Source organism: Pinus tabuliformis, chromosome X (assembly GCF_031772625.1).
Source record: "Pinus tabuliformis cultivar Carrire ecotype Pingquan chromosome X, CPIR1, whole genome shotgun sequence".
NCBI lineage: Eukaryota > Viridiplantae > Streptophyta > Pinopsida > Pinales > Pinaceae > Pinus > Pinus tabuliformis.
In genome coordinates this window covers 221,197,944-221,222,239 of record NC_142308.1, presented here as the reverse complement: position 1 = coordinate 221,222,239, position 24,296 = coordinate 221,197,944, and the positions used below count along the sequence as shown (strand labels likewise).

Sequence of the window (24,296 nt, the reverse complement as noted above, 5' to 3'; positions counted from 1 at the left end):
GGCAATGATCTAAAGAAGTGGCCCAATTCCAGCAAGATGACTTGCATCCATGGACTTGGTAGCAACGTGGTAGACTACGTTATTTACGATCTCCCATTATACAACGAAATAATAAATTTTGACATCTTAAATGACCATGAACCTGACTCTGATCATAGGCCTTTACTTATAACTCTCAATTTTGTCATGCATAGAGTTCCCACAGAAAATAATACTTACAGCCAAAAGAACTTAATATTTGATAGAAATAAAAATGATCTCTTTCTAAATGAATTAAAAACTAATTTGCTTCCTTTATCTAGTATAGACAACATAGAAGACCTCTATCATAATTTTACTACAACCCTCTCATATTCTATTAACAAGTTCTCAATTGAAGTTTCAAATAATAAAAGAAATAGCAAAACCAATCCATGATATGACAAAGATTGTAAAAGTGCGAGGAGAGCAATTAAGGAAGCTGTTGATGAATCTCTTAAAATGGACAAGATAAAAATATACAAAGCCCTAACTAAAAGGAAAAAGAGGCAGTACATTCGTCAAAGACAAGAGAATCTCTTACACCTCTCTAAGGTAGCTCCTAAGAAATTTTGGAGGCAGATTCTGACTAGGAAGACTAAAGATAATAATAAAATTGCTCTTCACGATTGGAATTCCTATCTTAAAAAGCTTTATGAATCTCAAAATTTCATGGATAATTTGGAAACCCTACTCACAAAGAAAGAAGTTTTCTCTTTAGAAGACATTAAGTTTGGGGTTAATTGAAGGTTACTAGGCAGAAATCTTAAAAATTGGAGGTCCTATCCTCATCCCCCACATCCACAAGCTTTTCAATCAAGGGAACCCTAAACCTTGGACTGAGAGCCTCATTATCCCTATTTTTAAAAGTGGGGATACAAATAACCCCTCTAATTATCGGAAAATTATGATCAGCCCTCTCTTAGCCAAGTTATATGGTAGTATTTGGGAAAAGAGGTTAAGCATATGGCTTGAAAGTGAAGGTAAGTGAGCTAAAGGCCAAGCAAGTTTCAGAAGGCATCACTCAACAACAAACCACCTCATTACGCTTAGGATGATTACGGAGGAATGTTGTAATGATAAATCCAATTTATTTTGTTGCTTTGTGGACTTTAGAAAGGCTTTCGATATGGTTCCTAGATACAACCTTTGGAATAGATTATAAGAGCTAAAGGTTCCTCTCGAGTTGAGAGCTGCCGCTATAAGGTTATACGAGAATGTAATTGCCAAGCTAAAGTACCCTATTTGGCATTTACATCGATAAGCTCGAAGGCTATTTAGAGGAAGCAGGATGTGATGGCACAATCTTAGCTGGGATAGTCGTCATCCTTCTTCTCTATGCTGACGATATTGTTCTTTTGGCAAGGTGCCCATATGATCTTAATAAGCAACTCAGGCTTCTTAAGGATTTCTACTCTACCATGGGTATGACTATTAACAGTGACAAAACAAAAGTTATGATTATCAAATCCAAGAAGGACACTTACGCTAATTTTATGTATGACAATAATAATTTGGAGGAAGTGTATTCTTACAAGTACCTATGAATTGATATTCATCACAAGCTCAACTGGAACCATAGCATTGAGAAAAGGATTAATGTGGGGTGGAAAGCTTATTTTGGTCTTGAAAATAATTGTAAAACAGCAAACCTTGTAATGTGGGATAAAAAAAAGTTCCTCTTTGAAACTTTAGTGACTCCTGTTATATTATATGGCTGTGAGGTTTGGGGTTGCAGCATCTCTAGAGAATCATGGAGAAAGATTGAGCAAATTTAGAAGCATTTTATAACTTATAACCTGAAAATTAAAAGTAATACACCCTATCCTATTCTCCTTATAGAAGCAGTTATTTCCCCTATTGAGAGCCTAGCTATGATTAGGTTTCTGTTGTACAAGCACAAACTCAATAACATAGACGATCATAGACTTCCTAAGCTAGCTTTAAATTCCAGCGAAAACCACCTAAGGCTCAATCGGGGGTGGCATAAAGACACAAGGGCCTGGTTAAACTATTGGGAGATCAACGAGAATGATGCATTGCAAAACATAAATAACATTAAAGATATTGTTACTTCTAAGTTCAAAGAAAAAAATGTGGTGTGAGAAAGATTTAGTGGCTAAAAGAAAATTAAGTTATTATAAGAGGGTCATCAACCCCACCCTAGAAGATCAAAAGTATCTCTCTATTTTAACTAGCTCAAAGAAGAAAAATAATATAGCAAAGATTAGAACGAATTCTCATGAGGGTCATCAACCCCACCCTAGAAGATCAAAAGTATCTCTCTATTTTAACTAGCTCAAAGAAGAAAAATAATATAGTAAAGATTAGAACGAATTCTCATGAGCTCCATAGTGAAACAGGTCATTGGGCAGTTCCTAAAATGCCATGGATGGAAAGGATCTGCCATATATGTGAGAATAGGAACATCAAGGATGAAAACTTCCTCTTAGAGTGCCCCACGTACAACCACATTAGATGTCAGTTTCACAATCTTTGTTATAATACTCACCTTCCTAGCCTTTTACAATGTCAAAATTATAGTGAGCTTGGGAGGCTTCTTTCCAAGCCTTTTGAGCATAGGAATAAAATCTTAAATCAAAATAAATAATTTGTTTCTTTAGGTCTGATAGACCAATGTTTGGTCTCAACGGACGTTAACCATCATCATCATCATCAATTATATTAATATTATAATAATATATTATATTATTACTGTAATATAATATTATGGTATAATAATCTAAAGTATATATAATGTATACTACATTGAAATAAAATATAATTATTATAAATATAAATGGATATATATGTTAATAATAATAATTAATCAATATTAATATACATTTATTACTTTGGGTTTAAAATATTAATTTTTGGGATTTTAGTATAAATAATATTATATCAAATATGAACATTTAGATTAATAAACTCAATTTATTGATATTATAAATCTAAGGAAATAATAAACCTAAAGAATTAATACTAAAAACCCTAGGGAATAATACTATAAATCCGAAGATAAATACTATAAATCCTAAAATAAACATGGTTTACCATGGTTGATTTTCATATTGAAAATATTTTTGTCACAATGCCAGGTTCTACTGTGATTAATACAATGTGACATTGGACCATGGTTGACCATGAGTATAAACCCAAGAGATTTATATTAATATACTTAAGGTTTATATACCTAGGGTTTATAATATTAATCCCTTGGGTTTATTATTCCCTTGTGTTTTTAATATCAATCGGAGTTGATTAATATAAGGGTTCATATTCCTAGAGTGTAATCTAAGTGTTCATATTTCTAAGGTTTATAATATTATTCCCTTAGTTTTATAATATCAATATGTTGGGTTTATTAATGTAAGGGTTCATATTTATAAAGTATAATATTATTCATACTAAAAATAAGTTTAATAACTTAAAAATATGTAAGCTTATATATGTGCGTGTGTGTGTTATTTTGTATAATTTGCAGTTATAAGATTTTCAATTAATTTAAAGATTTTTTTGTCAGAAATATTTTTCTAACAGTTATATGTTTTAGAACTTTTAACTTATTTAAAATCTATGATTAAATACATAAATAAATTTATCATCTTGAGCTTTTTCTTTAAATTAATTATTTTTTATTTAATATTGAAATATATTTTTAATTAAAAGATTATTAAATAACTATTAAAACTTAATTAAATTTCACATAATAATAAATTACTTTCACACCATCTAATCAAATTTCCCACCATCTAATCAAATTTCACACAATTTTATGAAGAGTAAATTATTTTTTCATACAATATTCAAATACATATTTAATAACAACATTTCATTATTAAACAAATAATTATCTTATCCAATATTAAAATTAACCCTTACCTAAACTCAAATTAAATGAAAAATAAAATAAAATAGAATATTTCCTCTTCACCGCATTCCAAAAGAATAAAAAGAATAATCTAAATGGACAAAAATAATTTGCAATTATTTATCTCTCAGGTAAAGTCCATGTTGAAACGTTAATTTCACCTGTGCCCGCATTTATTCCATCAAAACCACTGGTATCTTCCCCGCACCACCATTCACAAAAGGCTATATTTGTCAGAGGGCCTCCGAATACCTCGACCAAGTGACACGCGTCCTGTGTACGATTCGAAAACCACCAATCCCCCAGCCATTAAACTTCATTTGAGTTGTGTGGCTTAAGGTTGTGAAATGCGTCCGATCAAGTGAACGGACTAGGATCTTCTTCAACTTGCCTGAACCTTTTTGTTTGACCGCCGTAAAAATAATTAATGCAAAGTTATTGTGATAGGTAGAAACTTTAAATTTTAATGCTTTTATTGCTTACGTAAGCCTTTTTTTATTTTATTATTTGGTTGCATGTTTATCATATACGATATATATGTTTTGTTATGAGTTGACCTTTTATATATATATATATATATATGCACACGGGATGCAAGAAAGGGGTTCGCCGCAGCGAATAACAAACCAGAGGAGCACAGCAGTGTGGAAGAAAAGAAAGATTTGCGGCAGCAAATAAAATTTTGGGATTTCTTTACAGGTGCTTGTGGTTGTTTATTGAAACAAATGGGATTGCAATGTAATTTTTTTTTATTTGAATATGAAATGTGAAAACCCAGCATTTCGAATGTAATGAAGAATTTCACACAGGAGTGAATGTGAAAGAATTTCTTTTACAGCAGTAAACCAATGTAAAAATTTCTCATTTTACAGCAGTAAATGTAAAAGTTTTTTTTCACACAGCAGTGAATGAAGATTTTACACAGCAGTGTAAAATTATTTGTAAAAGAGGCAGAGTAATTGTTTTTGTGAAATTTCCTAAGAGGAAGAAATTTGTATCAGGCATTTTATTAATGAATATAAAGGTTTTATGGGTGTGAAAAATCTTTGTTCTCAGAAAACATGTTAGCTTCCCTGTGCAAAAGATCCTGAGGAGAAAAACAGAGCATTGACTCTGTATTCAGTTAATTTGTGTTTGAAATTACCAGAAATTTCCAACATGGTATCAGAGCAGATCCAGGCTCTTTGAAGGTGATAAAGAAGCTGAAGGAAGGTTCCTTTTGTTGCAGCAGTAAATCTTCTCCAGCAGAGTGAAGTCTCAGGCAAAAGAATCCAGGTATTCCTCAAAGTTTTTTTTGTTACTGCTGAAGAAACAATCAGTATTTTAAATACACAGTCCAATATTTGAAGCATAGCTGAGAATGCAAGGAATGGCCAGCACAAGCACTAGCATGGGTATGTTTAATACCCATCTCCCACTGTTTAATGGGAAAAACTATAACTATTGGGCAATAACCATGAGAGCTCTCTTTGTCTCACAAGATCTATGGGAATTTGTTGAATATGGGTTTGAAGAACCAACGGATGAAAATGAATTTAACAGATTAACACAGGGAGAGAAAGATCTGTTGAAGAGAAATAGGAAGAAGGATTCAAAAGCCCTTGTATTTTTGTATCAAGCAGTGGACCAGCGTGTGTTTCCAAGGATAGCAGCAGCCAAGACATCCAAAGAAGCATGGCAAACCCTTAAGACAGCCTATCAAGGCATGGAGAAAGTGAAGACAACAAAACTACAATTGCTGAGGAAAGATTTTGAGAATCTGTGCATGAAAGAGTCAGACAATATTGACTCATTCTTCACACATGTAATTGGTCTGGTCATACAGATAAGGACTCATGGAGAGACTCTTGAAGAAAGGAGGATTGTAGAGAAAATATTGAGAGTCCTACCCTCAAGGTTCCATGTGATTGTCACCACCATAGAAGAAAAAAAGGATCTCTCAAACTTTTCAGTTGATGAACTTCATGCATCACTGATAAAACATGAGTAGAGATTGAGTAGAAATGAAAATTCATCTCTAGAACAAGCCTTCAAGACCCAGATGTCCTTTGGAAGAGGAAGAGGTCAAGGCAGAGGAAACAAGAGAGGAAGAGGCAGAAGCCAAAACAGAGGTGGAAGGTACAGTCTAGCAAATGCTCAAGGAAGAGGCAGCGATCCAAATCAGAACCAAGGCCAAGGCAGCAACCAACAAAGAGGACAACATCATGCTCAAGGAAAAAGGTATGAAAAATCCAATGTCCATTGTTATTACCGTAAAAAATATGGGCATTATGCCAATGAATGTAGGAAGAAGCAGCATGATATGAATAATAGATCTAATGCAAATATCACTAGAGAAAATATCAGCCAAGATAATGTGTTTTTAGCTTGTAACATGGCTGAAACAAACAGTGATGATATATGGTTTCTAGACTCCAGTTGCAGCGACCATATGACAGGAAACATAGCCCTGTTTTCTGCTTTAGATCAAAATGTGAAATCACAAGTCACACTTGGAACTGATAGTAAAGTTTTTGTTATGGGAAAAGGAGAAGTTAAAATATTTACAAAGAAAGGTGAAAGGAAAACCATAGCAGATGTCTATTATGTTCCTGGAATGAGATGTAACCTCTTGAGTATTGGACAGCTTGTTCAAAAGGGTTACAATGTTTTCTTTGAGAATGATGTATGCACCATCATGGATAGAGCACCCAGCAAACGATGTACTGCTGAAGTGAAGATGACAAGGAACAGGATGTTCCCTCTTAGAATAAAGGCAGATTTGAAAAACAAAGAAGTAATTGCAGCAGTTACCCAAGAGGCTTTCCAAAGTGTACCAAAGGATGAAAATTGGTTGTGGCACTTGAGATTTGGATATCTCAACTTTGGAGGTCTTAACTTGTTGAGCAGAAAAGGGATGGTAAGAGGATTACCATTGATAGAGAAACCAAATAGCCTTTGTGAAGGTTGTATCTTGGGGAAGCAACACAGAGAAAGTTTTCCATCAGGGAAAAGCATAAGGGCAAAAGCACCCTTAAAAATTGTCCACTCAGACTTATGTGGACCGATGCAAACCCCATCATTAGCAGACAGCCAATATTTTCTAACATTCATTGATGATTTTACAAGAAAAACTTCGGTTTATTTCCTTAAGAACAAAAGTGAAGTGTTTGAAAAATTATGGAATTTCAAAGCACTTGTGGAAAATCAAAGTGGGCTGCGCATCAAAGTTTTGAGAACAGATAGAGGAGGTGAGTATATCTCCAAAGAATTCCTACGGTTTTGTAGAGAAAATGGAATTCACAAGAAGTTTACAGCTAGGTACACCCCGCAGCAAAATGGAGTTGCTGAAAGGAAGAACAGGACCATCATGGATATGGCAAGGAGCATGTTGAAGGGAAAGCATTTGCCAAATGATTATTGGGCTGAAGCTGTACACTGTGTAGTTTACATTTTGAATAGATGTCCTACAAAAGCAGTCATGAACAAAGTGTCGGAAGAAGCATGGAGTAGGAGAAAGCAAGGAGTCACCCACATGAAAGTTTTTGGATGTGTGGCCTATGCACACATTCCAGATCAGCTAAGGAGGAAGTTGGACAACAAAGGGGAGAAATGTATTTTTATTGGATACAGTGAGGAATCCAAAGCTTACAGGTTGTATATCCCATCTACCAAGAAGTTTTTTTTGAGCAGAGATGTTCAGTTCATTGAGGAGGAAGCTTGGGATGGAAGCATAGAGAAAACAGTGAATGTTAAAAACTGTTTGTCTCATGATGAAGATGATGAAGAGATGGCTGAAACACATCCCCAAATAGCAGCGCCAACACAAGGACAGCAAGAGACACCTTTGAGGAGAAATGAGAGTGCTTCTCCAAGCACACCACAAGGAGGAAATTCAAGTGCTTCTTCAAGTACTTGCACACCAAATGAAAGAGGTAAGAAATTCAGAAACTTAAGTGACATTTATGATGAAGGAATGAATTCCTTGTTTGCCTTGTATTGTCATGTTGATGACCCTATTCATTTCGAAGATGCAATTAAAGATAAGAAATGGATAGAAGCTATGGATGAGGAGATGAATGCCATAGAGAGAAACAAGACATGGGATTTGGTTGAGCTACCAAAAGGTAAAGAAGTCATTGGAGTCAAATGGGTCTATAAGACCAAGTGCAATGCTGAAGGCAAAATAGAAAGACATATGGCAAGATTGGTTGTCAAAGGATACAAGCAACAGTATGGGAGAGATTATGAGGAAACTTTCGCATCGGTTGCAAGAATGGAAATTGTGAGAGCAGTGTTGTCCATAGCAACTTAAAACAAGTGGAAAGTTTACCAAATGGACGTGAAGTCAGATTCCTAAATGGAGTGTTAATGGAAGAGGTTTACATTGAGCAACCTCTAGGCTATGAGAAGAAAGGCCAAGAACACAAAGTGTGCAAATTGAAAAAAGCTCTTTATGGGCTGAAGCAAGCGCCAAGAGCATGGTATAGTAGGATAGATTCCTATCTACTAGAAAATGGATTTGAGAAGTGTGAGGGAGAACCCACCGTCTACATCAAAGAAAAGGATGGTAAATTGCTAATTGTTGTGTTGTATGTTGATGATGTTATTTTCATAGGTAATGATGATTATCTCATTGAAAACTTCAAAACAGTCATGAAAGAAGAATTTGAGATGACTGACATGGGCTTGCTGAGATACTTCTTAGGAATAGAAGTAGATCAAAATGAAAATGGAATTTTTATCTCACAAGCAAAATATATAAATGAAGTGTTGAGCAGATTTAACATGCAGGATAGCAAGGTAGTAATCACTCCCACAGTAATGGGATTAAAACTCAGCAAAGAGGACAGCAGCAAGGATCTTGATCCTAGTTTGTACAAGAGCATAGTTGGCAGCCTTATGTATTTGACTGCAATTAGGCCTGACATAATGTTTGCTGTTAGTTTAATTTTCAGATTCATGGAGAGGCCAATGGAAGCACATTGGCAAGCAGTAAAAATAATTCTGAGGTATGTTAAAGGTACTAAAAGGTTTGGCATTTTATATACCGTCTCAGAATGTTCAAATTTAGTTGGGTACACTGATAGTGATTAGGCTGGAAGTGTAGATGATCGGAAAAGCACTTCCGGTTATGTTTTTCACATGGGTTCAGGAGCCATTTCATGGGCTTCTAAGAAACAGCCTATCGCGGCGTTGTCTACAGTAGAGACTGAATATGTGGCAGCTACAGCAGCAGCATGTTAAGCAGTTTGGATGAGAAGGATGTTGAGGAGCTTAGGCCAAGAGCAGGCAAAAGCAACAGTGATTTTTTGTGACAATAGCTCAGCGATTGCATTATCCAAGAATTCCGTGTTTCATAAGAGAACAAAACACATTGATACAAGGTTTCATTACATCAGGGAATTGGTAAGCAATGGAGAAATTGTTTTACAACATTGCAGGACTCAAGAACAGGTTGCAGACATACTGACAAAGCCATTGGACCAGAAAAGCTTTGAATTTTTGAGGAAATGTTTGGGTATGACTGATAACCCAGCAACTGAAATTAAAGGGGAGTGTTGAAACGTTAATTTCACCTGCGCCCGCATTTATTCCATCAAAACCACTGGTATCTTCCCCGCACCACCATTCGCAAAAGGCTGTATTTGTCAGAGGGCCTCCGAACACCCCGACCAAGTGACACGCGTCCTGTGTACGATTCGAAAACCACCAATCCCCCGGCCATTAAACTTCATTTGAGTTGTGTGGCTTAAGCTTGCCAAATGTTTCCGATCAAGTCAACGGACCAGGATCTTCTTCAACTTGCCTGAACCTTTTTGTTTGACCGCTGTAAAAGTAATTAATGCAAAGTTATTGTGATAAGTAGAAACTTTAAATTTTAATGCTTTTATTGCTTACGGAGGTATGGGTAAGCCTTTTTTTATTTTATTATTTGGTTGCATATTTATCATATACGATATATATGTTTTGTTATGAGTTGACCTTTTTTATATATATATGCACAGGGAATGCAAGAAAGGGGTTCGCCGCAGCGAATAACAAACCAGAGGAGCACAGCAGTGTGGAAGAAAAGAAAGATTTGCGGCAGCAAATAAAATTTTGGGATTTCTTTACAGGTGCTTGTGGTTGTTTATTGAAACAAATGGGATTGCAATGTAAATTTTTTTTATTTGAATATGAAATGTGAAAACCCAACATTTCGAATGTAATGAAGAATTTCACAAAGGAGTGAATGTAAAAGAATTTATTTTACAACAGTAAACCAATGTAAACATTTCTCATTTTATAGCAGTAAATGTAAAAGTTTTTTTTCACACAGCGGTGAATGAAGATTTTACACAGCAGTGTAAAATTATTTGTAAAAGAGGCAGAGTAATATTGTTTTTGTGAAAGTTCTTGGTGAATCCCTCTGATAAGAGGAAGAAATATGTATCAGGCATTTTATTAATGAATATAAAAGATTTATGGGTGTGAAAAATCTCTATTCTCAGAAAACATGTTAGCTTCCCTGTGCAAAAGATCATGAGGAGAAAAAGAGAGCATTGACTCTATATTCAGTTAATTTGTGTTTGAAATTATCAGAAATTTCCAACAGTCCAAAAGAAAACAGAGTCCCGTAACTAGTCACGGTACATGGAAAGAATAGAACACAACCCGCCCATAGAAATAGAAATTGTCACATAGAATCCACACAACCCACCAATAGAAATAGAAATTGTCACAGAGCATCCCTCACTATCAGACCAAATAATTTACAAATACATTGAGCCATCGATTACACATTTAATGCAGACATTTAGTAAACGACAAAAGTTTTGAAGTTCTGCAAGCATCTTACACTCTTGTCTGTGCCTTGTTTCTCTAAATGACTAGAGCAGAGCCCTGATAAACAAGCATTCATGATGCAGGTCTGTAAATTTATACACACAAAACAAACAAGCTTAAAAGGTCTCCAAAACCCCGTGGAGATTTATTTGGAAGACGATCTTCTTTCACTGGACGCCGTTGTGGAGCAGTACTGGTTAATCAAAGGCGAGCGGTTCGTCTCTTACAAAGTTTACCCACGTCTTCAACCACTCGCTTGACCAGCGCTGCCTCGTATCTGCAGAGAGTTTGAAAATACTAAAGGTTTAATAGTGGGTTTAAGCAGAAACATAAGCATATAAATAAGAACAGAGTCACACACCCATTTGTGTTTTCTTGGAGCGACCACCCAGCGAGACGAGAGATTTTAGAGAGAGCAGCCTTCCATTCATCTGTTTCTTGTGCGCTGTATTTCCCACTCCTCTCATGCTCTTCGAATGCTTCAGCAAATGGGCTGTCATGGGATTGATCCGGGTGCCGAACTTGAGAAGGAGTCACATTGTAAAACAGAGGGACGACAATGGCCGATCCCTTTTTCCTCCCCTTCTCTATAAGAGAAACTTCTCTGAGGCACCATGCAGATTGTGCGTAATTGATGGAGAATATTGGGATCAGAATGCGACTTACCTCGATTGCGTGTTGTAGGCCTGCAGAGATATCCTCTCCCCTCTGGAGATGGTGGGTGTCAAGGAATAAGTGGAAACCTGCGCCGGTGAGGGCGTGGTAGAGATGATCCACAAACCCTTTCCTCACGTCGAGTCCTCGGAAGCTCAGAAATACGTCGTATCTGTTATATCTATTCGCCTCTCTCCCACCATTGCCATTAGAGCAGCAAAGCAGGCGATGTATTGCCGCCATTGCAATCGATATTGAAGCAGAAAAGGTGGTGGTGGCAGAGGAAAAGGGCAATTTCGGATTCATAAAGGGGAAGGAAAGGTCAATCCCCTAGCTTAACGATTACTCAATCGCCATGGTGGGGATCATGGGGGAAAGTACGGTACTCAAACAGGAAGATACCCTGCGTGTAACACCATGTTCACCGTCAACATGACGACTAAGGAATTCTCAGTACCACCTGGGCTTGAAAGGGACCTCGTCTCCACAGGTGAGCAAAACGTGACGCCCCACAGGGACTTTATCGCCACTGGTATCCCCACCATGACCACTGGGGTCGTGCGATGTGGAAGGAAGCAATGGAAGTCTGCTTTTAATCATGTCACCCTGAGCGCTGAGGATTTCTCAGGTCCCACCTGGGATTCAAGACGGAGGGATTTCTCTACTGTCTTCACAAGGCCTTGTCTCCTAAGGATTTTATGGACACTGATGCCCCAATTTCACCACCTCGACCGTCATAGTGGAGCATCAGCCATAGCTGTATGGCCTCCGTGCACCACCTAGATCGCTTTCGTCATGGTGACGCATTACTCATAAAGGTATGGCCTACTTGCACCATAGCGCTAACACTGATGCCCAACCAGTGGGTTGGGGTCACCTTTCCCCCCCTTCAATTATCCGAAATTGTCCCGTTTCGCGATGACGTGTAACTCAGTCTCCCTGGTTATTCATCCGGAATTCTCCGGTTTCGTGATGACGTGTAACATAGAGTCGCCCTCCTCGGTTCAATCGAAAATCTAACTAAGTGGAGGCAAATTTATAGTGCCTCCAATTTAATATGATATGAATTTTTTTAGTTGTAATTTATTCATCGGCCTAGATCTATGTCATCGTGATGACGTGTAACACAGACTTTCCTTCGTTCGTTCAATGGACTCTAATTCTGTAGATGCAATTTTAATATATATATATATACTAACTATGGCTTCAAAAATGCAAAGAGAGGTGATAGCGTTGTTAAATTGCGATAATTTTAAAAAGTATAAGGAGAGGTCCTTAGTGTTGTTAAATGGTTTATAATTTCAAAATATATGTACATTCGAATTCAGCATTCCAATATTATCTCCTTTTTTAAAAGAGAATACAACATTATTTAATAAAAATAAATAAAATGTGTAATCTCAATCCGTTAATTAATTAGCTTTATCGTATCAATATGAAAATAACACAACTAAATTGAAAATATAACATTATGTTCTCCAATAAATAAAAACTCTCGTAATGGAGACTAATATCATTTGTACATGTATAGCCCTTTCTGGAGTCATTTCCAAGGCCTCCTAACTGCTGATGAATGCCATCATTTTTTGAAGCCTAGTTTACAGATTCGAACGTGGTTTTCTCTTTCAAATTGGAAAATCTTCTCCATATTCTGCCCAGTGGTGTTTGATTTAGCAAATTGTTTGCTTCCCTGAGAACTGTCATTAACCCTTTCAATTGGTTGTAAATTGTTTGCATTCCTGTTTTTTCAGGCATTGTTGATAAACCAAATCATCTAATTCTACTCTAACTTCCTTTAGCCTTTAAAACATTTCAATCTGTAATAGTTACAAGCCATGGCATTGGAAACAACTTTTCCTCATGGCACAGACGGCTCTAATCAACATCATCATTGTGTGGCGGTGTCAGAGAACGCCTTTTGGAAGATGTATGGACTCATTTCATTGCACCATGGACTGATCATCCAATACATGATGAGCTGCAACCAGCTGTTTGCGGTAATCATGGGACAGGAAGTTATTACAATGTACTAAATCAACAATATCCTGAAATATCCGCTTTGACCTTAGGTGCCTTACACTCTTGAGTTATTACAATGTACTAAATCAACAATATCCTGAAATATCCGCTTCGCCCTTAGGTGCCTTAGACTCTGTCGTTGTCGTTGTCGGGTTGCGGGACATTGGGAATGATTACTTAGAAGAGTTGCTTCGTTGCACAGCTGTCTTTGATGAATTTCTTCGTTTTTCTTTGCCTTCATTCTTTCATCTTTTGTAACCATAAATAAATAAAACTGTAATTTTTTAGGTTAGAAATTGTAATTACTCCATGAGGAGTTGGTTAAAATTAGAGAGTCAGTTAATTAAGCATTAAGTCCAGTGATGGATGAAGTGTTAAGTGCAATTTATATTTAAAGTGTGAGTTAATTGAATTAAGTGTGTGCATGTTAAGATATTTTAGGTCAGCAGTTAGTGGAAAAAGTTTAAATACCCTTCACCATATTCATTGTAAAAATTAAGTATTAAGTTTTGTGAGATGAATATGCTCGTATGATTGGTATATATTTGTGTTTTGTGTCCTCTACCTTTCCAACACTGGGCTGTATTATGCTATTTATTTGTATCTCTTACTTTGTACTTCCATAGATATACGAACTTAATCATTACAGAAGAATAATTACCCAGAATAATTGTCCACCATGAATCTCTGATCCCCTTCCCCCTAATGAAGTTTTTCTTTTGGGATTGCATTCATTTCATTGATTTTACATTCAGAAAACTCTTCAAGAGAATTATCGTATCTGACCAAAGTAAACATATAGTATTTTAAATTTTTTAAGGTAAGACAATAAGCAAATTTTGGATGACACACAACATTTAAGTGTTGAAAGTTAAAATGGACAAACCTAATACGTATATTGAAGTTTCAATTACATAACCAAAGTTAAAATGCAAAAAACCTAATAAGTATATTGAAGTTTCAATTCCATAACCAAAGTTATATGACAGCTTACTAATAAAAAATTAAACCAAATTATATTTTGATTGTGAAACTGCTCTTAGATATCCGTTGGAGATATTGAAACACAGTTTATATGAATCTTGTTCATCAAACACTGAACATAATATCCCGAGGTCAAAAGCACGGAAGCCCCGACCAGGGTCGTCAGGACCAAGTGCAGCGCTGAAGATGAGGAAATATCCATTATAATTCTCTCAGCAAATATTCTCTAGTTTGAACGAGAAACTTAAATTTATTCTACTCCTTTGGAACGCTGGTAAAACAAAAAAATCTTATTAAAGTCCTTGCGAGAACTATTCTTCAGCTCTACCTAGGAACTCAAAAGAATTCAACAAATGAGATGTCAGAATTAGCATTAAATTTCTTGTATGATTTATTTTGTGGCTAAAGTAAGGAATGTAAATTATTTTAAATAGTCTTAATAGTTAAAATTATGTAACCTGGACAATCTAAAGATTTTGTACATTAATATCTAACTTAATTCATATATATATATATATATATATATATGGGGTTGAAATATATATATTTTGAAGTTAGTTTTTTTTTTTTTTTTTCTGAGAAATATCTTTTTATGAGAAGGATATATTTATTTTGGGTATTTTTTAATAATTAGATGTTTTGGAATTTTTAGCTGGAATTTCTTATTTTTATTTTTTATTTTTTTTAAATATATTTTTAAACGCATTTTGAAAAATTCTTAGAACACTTAGATAAAGTTCTTAGATGAAACTCATAGTTCCAACAAATTCTTACATATCATGAGAGAAAAATATGCCATAAAACTTCCAAAACTTCTAACAATTGAGTATGACTTTATTTTGTATTTTGTAATGATATAATGATCCTAGATGTTACAAAGATAAAGGCAGTATTGTGCAATTTTTAATGTTATACACATTTGGTATAGTAACATTAAATGCTATATAGTATTTTAGATATTGCTTTTTCACAGAGAAAAAACAATAGTCTTTTCATTAAAAAATGAAGTTGTTACATTCATCTAAGATATAGACGTTGCAATAGTCACTAGATAGACCAACTAATTAAGCATGTACATGAGATAGAACTAGGGAAAACCCACTAAACAAATAAGAACCACATTGATACAAAAATATGGATGCATATGACAACAAAGAAAATTGGAAGAGACAGAGGCCCTATACAACCGCAGAAAAGGGGATGACAGAGCATCAAGATAAAATGAAGTGTCCAGAACTAGACACAAATCGTTGCATAAGATAATCAAAATGTATATACCCAGGATGAACCGAGGACCCACACTTGGAGAGTCGATCTGCTAAGGTGGAGATTTGCTCCAACCAGTGGCTTAATGATCAAATGTCAAGAGATCAACCATGTTGTTCCCAATCGATAGTCACTTTGGAATCCCCAAAGATGATTATCTCATCCACCTCTAGCCATAAAACACATCTTAGGAGTCCCCAAAGGGCAAACACCTTAGCTTGTGAATTAGAGTTGGAATCTACAGACCAGTAGATGTGATAATGATGTGAAAGAGATAGGGAGATAACAACTCCACATCCACAAACACCCCCCTCAAAGGCACCATCAGATAAACCCCGTGGAAAACTATGTCTCATATCTTTGAAGGTCTTGTCACTCTTTTTTTTGCTAGGAGAGAGAGGTCCAATCTCCAAGAAATACTCGATAGTTATGAGGAAAGTTTTCCTTAGATTCGAAACAACATTGTCAAAGATGAAAGCATTATGACTTCACGAAATTGCCCAAAAGAAGTACAGATGTATGGACCTGTATATTCTGTTGTGTGAGGACCAAAAATTGTAAATAAGAAAGGATGGAGGTTTTGTATACAATTTGATTAATATTGAGCAAATAAGTGATCTCCTCCCAAACACCAAGGGCCCAAGGACACCAGGAAAAGATGTACAACATTCTCCTATGAAGATCTACAAAGAGGGCAAAGTCTAGGGCCTAAGAAACCTCTTTTGGTAAGATTGTCCTATGTTAGATTATGGTGGTGAGAAACTATCTAGGTGAAACATTTCAGCTTCATTGGTACCTCCCATTTCCATATCCGGGCCAGCCAAATGGAGCAGGGATCAATAATAAGCATTTCAGAGATATAATAGTAAACTTCCTTGGCTGAAATATCCCCTCTCTGAGTTATATTGCCTCAAGTGATTTGGTCCTCTTTATCAACAAGAACAATTCCTGCTTGTATATGGTTAGAGCCGAAGTAATTTCATTTGAGATGAAACTCTTATAGTAAATCCAACTTTATTGCTTGACACCAATAAGTAGAGGGGAAAAAATCATTATGAATAACCCCAATGTGAGAGAGAGTTGTAATATTTCTACCATGCAAATGTTGGATGATGGGAAACGAGAGGGAATGGCTTCCATCCATACCAATCATGTTGTCTAAACCAATCCAAATTTTCCTTCCTTTCCAACTACCCATATGATGTTTCTGTAGAGCCAAGGGCGGACTTTCATCATGTTGCACCAAATATAAGAGGGTAAACTCTTCACAGGGGCACCAGCTTTGACCCAAACCTCCAGGAGTGCGTTATTCGAATATTTTTGCAGATTATGTTTTTCCAAATGCCTCTACCCACCAATGCCCTCCACAGGTTTATTGTGAGTAGAGCACAATTGAAGACACATGTATCCTTGATGCCCCGTCCACCATATTCACGTGGTTTACAAATATTTTCCAATGAGGACAGGGGGAATTTCTTCTTGTCTCCAATGCCAAAACAAATGAAGTCAACTATGAATGAGTTGGTTATGTGAATGATAGCCATGGGGAGAAACAATAAATGCATCCAGTAGATAGATATTCCTTAAAGAACTGCCTTTGTCATGATCATTCTCCCACCCAAGGAGAGCCAGTTGTTTTCCCACTGGGATATTTTTCTTTCAAATTTATCCAAGATCCAGTTCATGTCCCATCTCTTGTATTTGCAAGGTTTCACGAAGAAACCCAAGTATTTGAACCATTTTGCAAGGGATTTAACATTAATTCCAAACGGATTAGCAATTTTTGTGATCTATGGTTCCTCCACTTGTCGGTAAAATATTAGCGAGGGTCTAGAAAACATCTTATCGACAATATCAGCGAAAATATAAGCAAATATCGACAAGCATAAAAAATGCATAATATATTCATCTTTTTTTTCTTCAGGTTGTTAAACATATAAAGCAATAAGAACATGAAATAAATACATTGGCACATAAATATGAAGAAAGCACTGATATATACATGATGTAAAATAAAAATGCTACATCAAAGACAATACCAAACCCTATTGATCCCTGATAATTTTCCGATCAAGGAATCAAATGTGGAGAATCAATACAAAATAACATCACATATATAAAAGTATCTCATCATCATAAGTTATATGTATCAAAACAAATAAAACTAGAAGCTATCGATCTGAAATCACTACCCTCTCCCCCTTTTACGAGAAAACGTGATGGGTTGTTTGCCAGGCCCTCCCCTAGCTGTAGAAGGTCCTGACGCTTCACCTAATGTCAAATAATGAGGGCTAGGTGTGGAGATTTAATCTCCTATATATATATATATATATATATATATATATATATATATATATATATATATATATATATATATATATAAGATGGTGTTGATACCGATGCTCCCATAGTCTCCTCCTCCTCCTCCTCTTTCTGCCCTTGTTCTAATGGATCCTCTGGCTCTAACCATGAACGTGAATCCTCCATCATGGGAAGCTTAGACTCCACCCTCCAATGATACAATACATCAACATTGTCTAAGGAAATGGCATCTGGATCCATTGGTGCTTCTATTTACTTCACTCAAAGTCAGATATTGTAATGCACATACACTAAATCATTGAGGCATGAGAACTCCAACCTGTAAGAGTGTGAAAAAAACTAATAAGTCTTGACTCTTGACTCTTGACACTTAAGGGTCATTAATTAAAAATTAAAAATTTCAATAAATGTAAATTTTCAACTAAAGGTTGAAGCCCAAAGTTATACTTGTTGCGCTTTTTTGAGTGTATTTTCTCAAATACACTCCAATTGCACTGACATCCTGAGGAGATACATGTTTGACTCAGGATTCTTATGGCCAATTTCTGCAAATTTGGCGCCCTTACACTATAGCTTCACCACCAAATATCTACAAAAAAATAAAGAAATAAAAAATTAAAAAGCTTAAAACAAAATTAAACTTTCAAATAAAAGTTACATAATTGAATTTTAAAAATCTAGAATATAAATAAGTAAATTCTAAATTGAAATTTCTAATGAGTGATGACTTGTCACTTATGTGGCATGAAGAGGGTCATTTCCCTAATATTATCATCAAAGCCAAATAGGCCAACACAATCTCGATAAAACTATATCTCGTGATTGAGTTTGCTACAAAGGTCAGGAATAGGTGCCATCCTCTAAATATAGGAATGGAGCCCTTCCATCACCTCTCCTTCAAAATCAAAGGCACATTTGTATGAAAATGCGGGGTTGAGGAAGAGTATTACTTCATGAATGGGTCAATGAAGCATCCTTGTCCACCGACCATCAATCACGTCCCATTACATCATATGTATATCAAGCCGAGAAGAACCCTTGTCTGCATAATAAGAATGAATGGCCTCCTTGGACCTATCCATGACCTCATACAAATGAGCCATTGCAGCCTTGTCCCCATCTGCCAATATTATAGCCTTTAATATAGGTTCACTAACTGAGCACACTTCTTCTACTCCCTACTAAAATGTGTTAGTGTACACCATTTTTACAATGGATCTCCCGTCCTATCTCCTGTTGTATCTATAATCATGCCACTCATCATAAACAAACATTTTCTTCAACTCAAACTGACATCGAAGCAAAGACTGGAGAATACTAAAGTTGGTGGAAAAATGTGTGATTGCAAGACGTCGCAACTCCTTGTTTCTAGTGAATCTCCTCACGAGGCTAAGAAAAAAAACATGGTTATAAATAAATTTGGGTACACTCTTAGCCATATCAATCATCTCCTTGATGAAGGAGAGTTTCCCCATATCCTCAAGCAAGAAATTGATACAATGTGATGCACACATATTCTAGAACAATCTGCGATGCCTCTCCATAAGAATCCTGGTGGTAGACACATAATTAGCTGCATTATCTATTATGACTTGCACCACTTTTTGCACACCAATCTCTCAGATTAACCCATCTAGCAACTCACATGTCATTGTTGCATCTTTTATATGTGTTGATGCATCCACTGATTTAATAAATATGGTACCTTTATAACAATGTACTAAGAAATTTATAAGGGTCCCACCCTTCCTATCTATCCAACTATTAGACATCATTGTGCATCCAAACACCCCATGTCTATTTCAAATCCACCAATATAGAGTTGATGTCCTGCTTTTCTACTTGAAGGATTGGTCCCCACAACTCCTCATATGTAGCACTTTTGTACCTTGGACCCCCAACAACAATAACATCACACATTGGCTTCCATAATGGATTTGTTTTGGTGATGCTGAGAGGTAAGTTGATCTCCATTTTTTAATAATTGATTTTATGGAAGGTTGTGCTCCATTTCTTGTTTGTGGAACAAAGAATGGCGACCTCCCACTCCGAGTAACATTAGCACTAGCAGTAGCAGGTGACACTGTGGAGATGCTCCCACTTCCCCTAGCCTCAAAATTAGAAGAATATATCCCAAAAGATCTACCTGCATGTTTAACCTTGTTTATTTTTTCCTCCTTCTTTCTGTATTTTTCATCAATTTCTTCAAGATATTTTTGTATAAGCTCCGCACTAGAAATTGTACAAAGACCAACATCATGTCGAGGGAGTCTAGCCAGATGGTATTTCAATTACGTAACCCCTCTTGTCATCCTGGTCCCACACAATTTTCATGATAGATATACCTGATTTGTCCCACCATCACGCTCCACATACTCCCAAAATGGGTCAAGGTTTTTGGCATACTTGTAGTGAGCTAATTCAAACCTATGGCACCAAAAAAAAAAATGGCAATTAACGATTAAAGTTTAAACACCCATACACAAAAAATGGCAATAATAGGGTGTATAAGAATGTTAAAAAAAGAAATGGAGTTTGTTGTCCAAATATGGAGAAAACCCTTGCATTCGCTCATCCGCATGAAAATATTAGCAAATGCAAAAATAAATGAAGAAAAATGTTGGTAGGCAAAGAGGCAATCAAACATAACCCTAAATCTATGAAAAAACCATTTAGCTTATGGGTTTTTAAGGACATAGCTGTTAATGGAATAAATGAATTTTGTCTCATTGTTCTTCAATCTTTGGTCCACAAAAAATTCTTAGTTGGTGGTGATAATGGTTGTTTTAACCTCTATACCTCCTTGACAACCACCACAATACTCTTCCCCTTCCTTCTCCAACACTCAAAAACCAAAATGAGGAAAAAAAAGAGAAATTTCCCTCTTCTAGTCATGGCCCTGCATGCCTAGCAATATCTCCTATCATTGCGTGATATTTTTCTGAGATATCATATATTTCTTGGAAATATTGCAATATTTTTGGGAGAGGAAATATTGCGATATTTTCAGTAGAGGAAATATCGCGATATTTTCTCAACAATATTTTGGCTCACCGAAAATATCGCGATATTTACAAAATTGTTGATATCTTGACAATATTATCGTCACTGCAAATTTGCATGAATAAAGAAACAAATTTTTAAACATACTCCAAAGCAATAAAGTCCTTTCATGTGGAGAGGTTGATATCTTTGGTACACATGATATTGTATTGGATTTCAAAAATTATTTCGATAATTTCATAGCCTTACCATAGTGTTTCTTTTTCAAGATAACATTGTGGTATTTCTATCAATCTTGCAATCCTTTTTGCATTTATACAATATCTTCTCTATTTAAAATTTTACTGGACCACACCACAAAACTTCTAGCTAAACTTTATATGCCAATCGGTCAAGGAAAAAATTTAATTCCACTGTGATGGATGTTGCATAAATGTTGAAATATGTTATTTTAATAATCAAGACAATTTTGGGTTTGAAACACAAAAATCTGGATTATTCCATTACCTAACTTATTCATTTCGTTCATTCTAAAAGAGCTTGTGTGAATAAAGAATCAAATAATAAAAATATTCATATATATAGAAGAAATATATATACCTAAAAGAAAGCATCTGTTGTAAAATCTCCGGAAATGTTTACATGTTAATGGGATCCAAAACTGTACATGAAATGAATAAAAATTTGGAGGACGAACACATTTGTTTGCTTAATTACACAGGGAAATAGAAAAATCTTTATCCACGTATCTAATTTTTTAAAATTTGGACCATTTCTCCATTTTTGTGTGTCATCCTTGCGCAAGGGCCACGCTAATTTTCTCTATACCATTCCAATTTTATCCATGTCTCCGATTATTTGAAAAAAAAAAGTTGTTTCTCCCCCATAGCTTCCTAAGTTTAATTAACATTGTTACTGGGCAGTGATAGATTAACATCCATCGAGAAGGTTAGTTTCCACTGTGAGAACATATGGATAACTACATCTTCTTGCTATTGTAAATTATGAGATGATTCAAGGAGTTGAATGTTGAATGTTGAATATGCATTCATAATAAGGGTTTATGTTTATTATCAGAATGGTTTATTGATAGAAACAACTTAATACTATGTGTGTTATATTTGATAATTTTCCATTCTCCTCTCACCCTCTAGGGCTGAAAGCAATAAATGCAGAGAGAGATGGCAGAGCGAGTTCCTCGCAAATGCTCTATAATTTTAAGGAAAGAAATATTTATTATATTCTACTGAGTTGTTGGAATTATTTATGAGGGGTGTTTTATTCTCTTTTAACTTTGATTGGCAAATGTCGATTGGAAAATCAAAGCTAAAAGGAAATAAAACACCCGTCACTTGCCAATGTTCAAAGTTAAAAGTCGAGTTGTCTTTAGTGATATTTTTTGGAATTTTTTCTGGTCTAATTTCTCTAAAATTTAGCAAGTCACAATTGAAGTGCTCTAGGGGTTTTTCATAGTGTTGAATCCATATATACAGTAAAAAAACCAGTTTAAATAACAAAATTCAAGATTTCACCTCAAAATTTTCCACTAGATTCCGACACTGAAAAGTCCCAAAAGTCACACTAAAAACAACTCCATTAAAAATAAATCAAATTCCCCCAAATAAAACATCCCCTCATGCATGATTCCAACCTTTTCGGCATAATTATAGAGACAATATCAGGAACAACAAAGTTCAACTAGTGGAAAAACAACCCCGAACCCAAGATCAAACTTATCACTCGAGGCAACAGAAATATTTGGAGGATAGAGCTTAACAAGGGCTAAGCTAAGATCATTTTAGGGCAATGGAACGCTCACCCAATTACAAGACAACTTCTTCTGAGGCACAAAGACTTAAGCTAGGGCAATCAAGAACATCGAGGACCCCTCTAGAGCTTAATTGTATCAGTGTACGGTTTCCTGAGGTTCCCTTAGGATTGTGGATCAGTCTGAGGAGGCATCAAATCTCTTCGAACTCACCATGGTTCTTCCAAGCATTAAGTTAGGGAAGCAGTCTTACCTTCGAAAGTATTTTTGTGCCAACCAAGATGTTAAGGCCATCCTTCTGATGATTTAAATTAGTCTTCTCAAGACTTAGCTTTGTAACAACAAGTTCCTGTAGCATTGCATGACTGTCTCTAGCAATTTGAAAGAGTTGCATGCATCCTGTGGATTAAGGGTCCGATCTAGACAACAAGCCCAACCTGTGTCAGTGATTGATTAATGTTAAGAGACAACAATGAGTCAGCAAAGTTGATTGATTTCTAAAGCTGATCATAAGGTCAGGACAATAAAAGAATGCACAAACTAAACACAACTTGAACATTTGATTGCCAATGAGGGACATTTATACACAAATAATAAGCTTCTCGATTGCTTAGATTGTTGGTGGCGATGGCTTCTTCAAGAAGCTAAGGAAGTATGGAGAAACTTCGAGACAACTGGGCATTTAATGTAGTAGGTGTTGGAATTATTGTTTGTCCAATACTCCCCCTTAATTCCAAAACAAAAAATATCCTATAGAACAATACATAAGACACAAACATAGTCTTAATTGACATGCCTACTGGTCTAAGTCTCAGCTAGGCTTACAACATAGTCTGAAATTTTTACAACACATAACTTACTTCTACAAAATTCAAATTTAGCCTTTCCAAGAGGCTTAGGGAATATTCAGCCACATTCTCATTTGTATTACAATATATTAAGTCAATTTCTTTTGATTGGACCTTTTCTCTTACAAAATGATATTGTGTGTCTATATGCTTTGACCTTGCATGACATACAGGGTTGTTCACCAATTTGATGGTGCTTTGATTATCACATATGATCACTGGAGGTTCTTATTGACCTTCACCAACATCTTCAAGTATTATTCTTAGCCATATTGCTTCACAGGTGGCACTGCATAATGCTTTATACTCTACTTCAGTTGATGACAAGAAATTGTTGGTTGTTTCTTACTGCTCCACGATATAACTCTTGATCCTATATTGAACACGTATCTAGTGGTGGATTCCCTGTCATATGGATTTCCAGCCCAAACATAATCACAATAACCTGATAATTCAACGTTACAATCATTAGTATATTCAATACCAAAATTGATAGTTCCCTTTAAATATTGAACGACCCTTTTTGTAGCTATGCAATGGCTTTAATGAGGCTTATCCATGGATTGAATAAGTATTCTTACTGCATAAGAAATGTTTGGCCTGGTGGTAGTGATATAATTCATACTTCCCACTAATTTTGAATATAATTTTCCATTCACCTCCTTTGTTCCATCATCATTTCTCAATTTGATATTTTGTTCCGATGGAGTACTCACTGCTCTAAATCCTTTCA

The 24,296-nt window shown here is 35.6% G+C and overlaps 1 protein-coding gene and 1 non-coding gene across 2 annotated transcripts; both read right to left on the bottom strand.

Moving 5' to 3' along the window:
* Positions 1–10,900: 10,900 nt before the first annotated feature.
* Positions 10,901–11,596, bottom strand: LOC149139147 (toll/interleukin-1 receptor-like protein). The gene is made up of 2 exons (XM_089450609.1): positions 11,061–11,596; positions 10,901–10,976 (listed from the first exon to the last, which is right to left on the bottom strand). Exons 1-2 carry the CDS (start codon positions 11,594–11,596, stop codon positions 10,901–10,903), a joined length of 612 nt encoding a protein of 203 aa, XP_089306735.1.
* A 10,109-nt stretch (positions 11,597–21,705) lies between these two features.
* LOC149139146 (U6 spliceosomal RNA) lies at positions 21,706–21,812 on the bottom strand. The gene has a single exon (XR_016265322.1). It is a non-coding gene; the product is annotated as a U6 spliceosomal RNA (small nuclear RNA).
* Positions 21,813–24,296: the final 2,484 nt, after the last annotated feature.

Coding starts and splice junctions, on each gene's coding strand:
- LOC149139147 (XM_089450609.1), bottom strand. CDS start 11,596: ATGGCGGCAATACATCGCCTGCTTTGCTGCTCTAATGGCAATGGTGGG. Junction 10,977..11,060: donor CTCCAAGAAAACACAAATGG/GTGTGTGACTCT, acceptor AACTCTCTGCAG/ATACGAGGCAGCGCTGGTCA.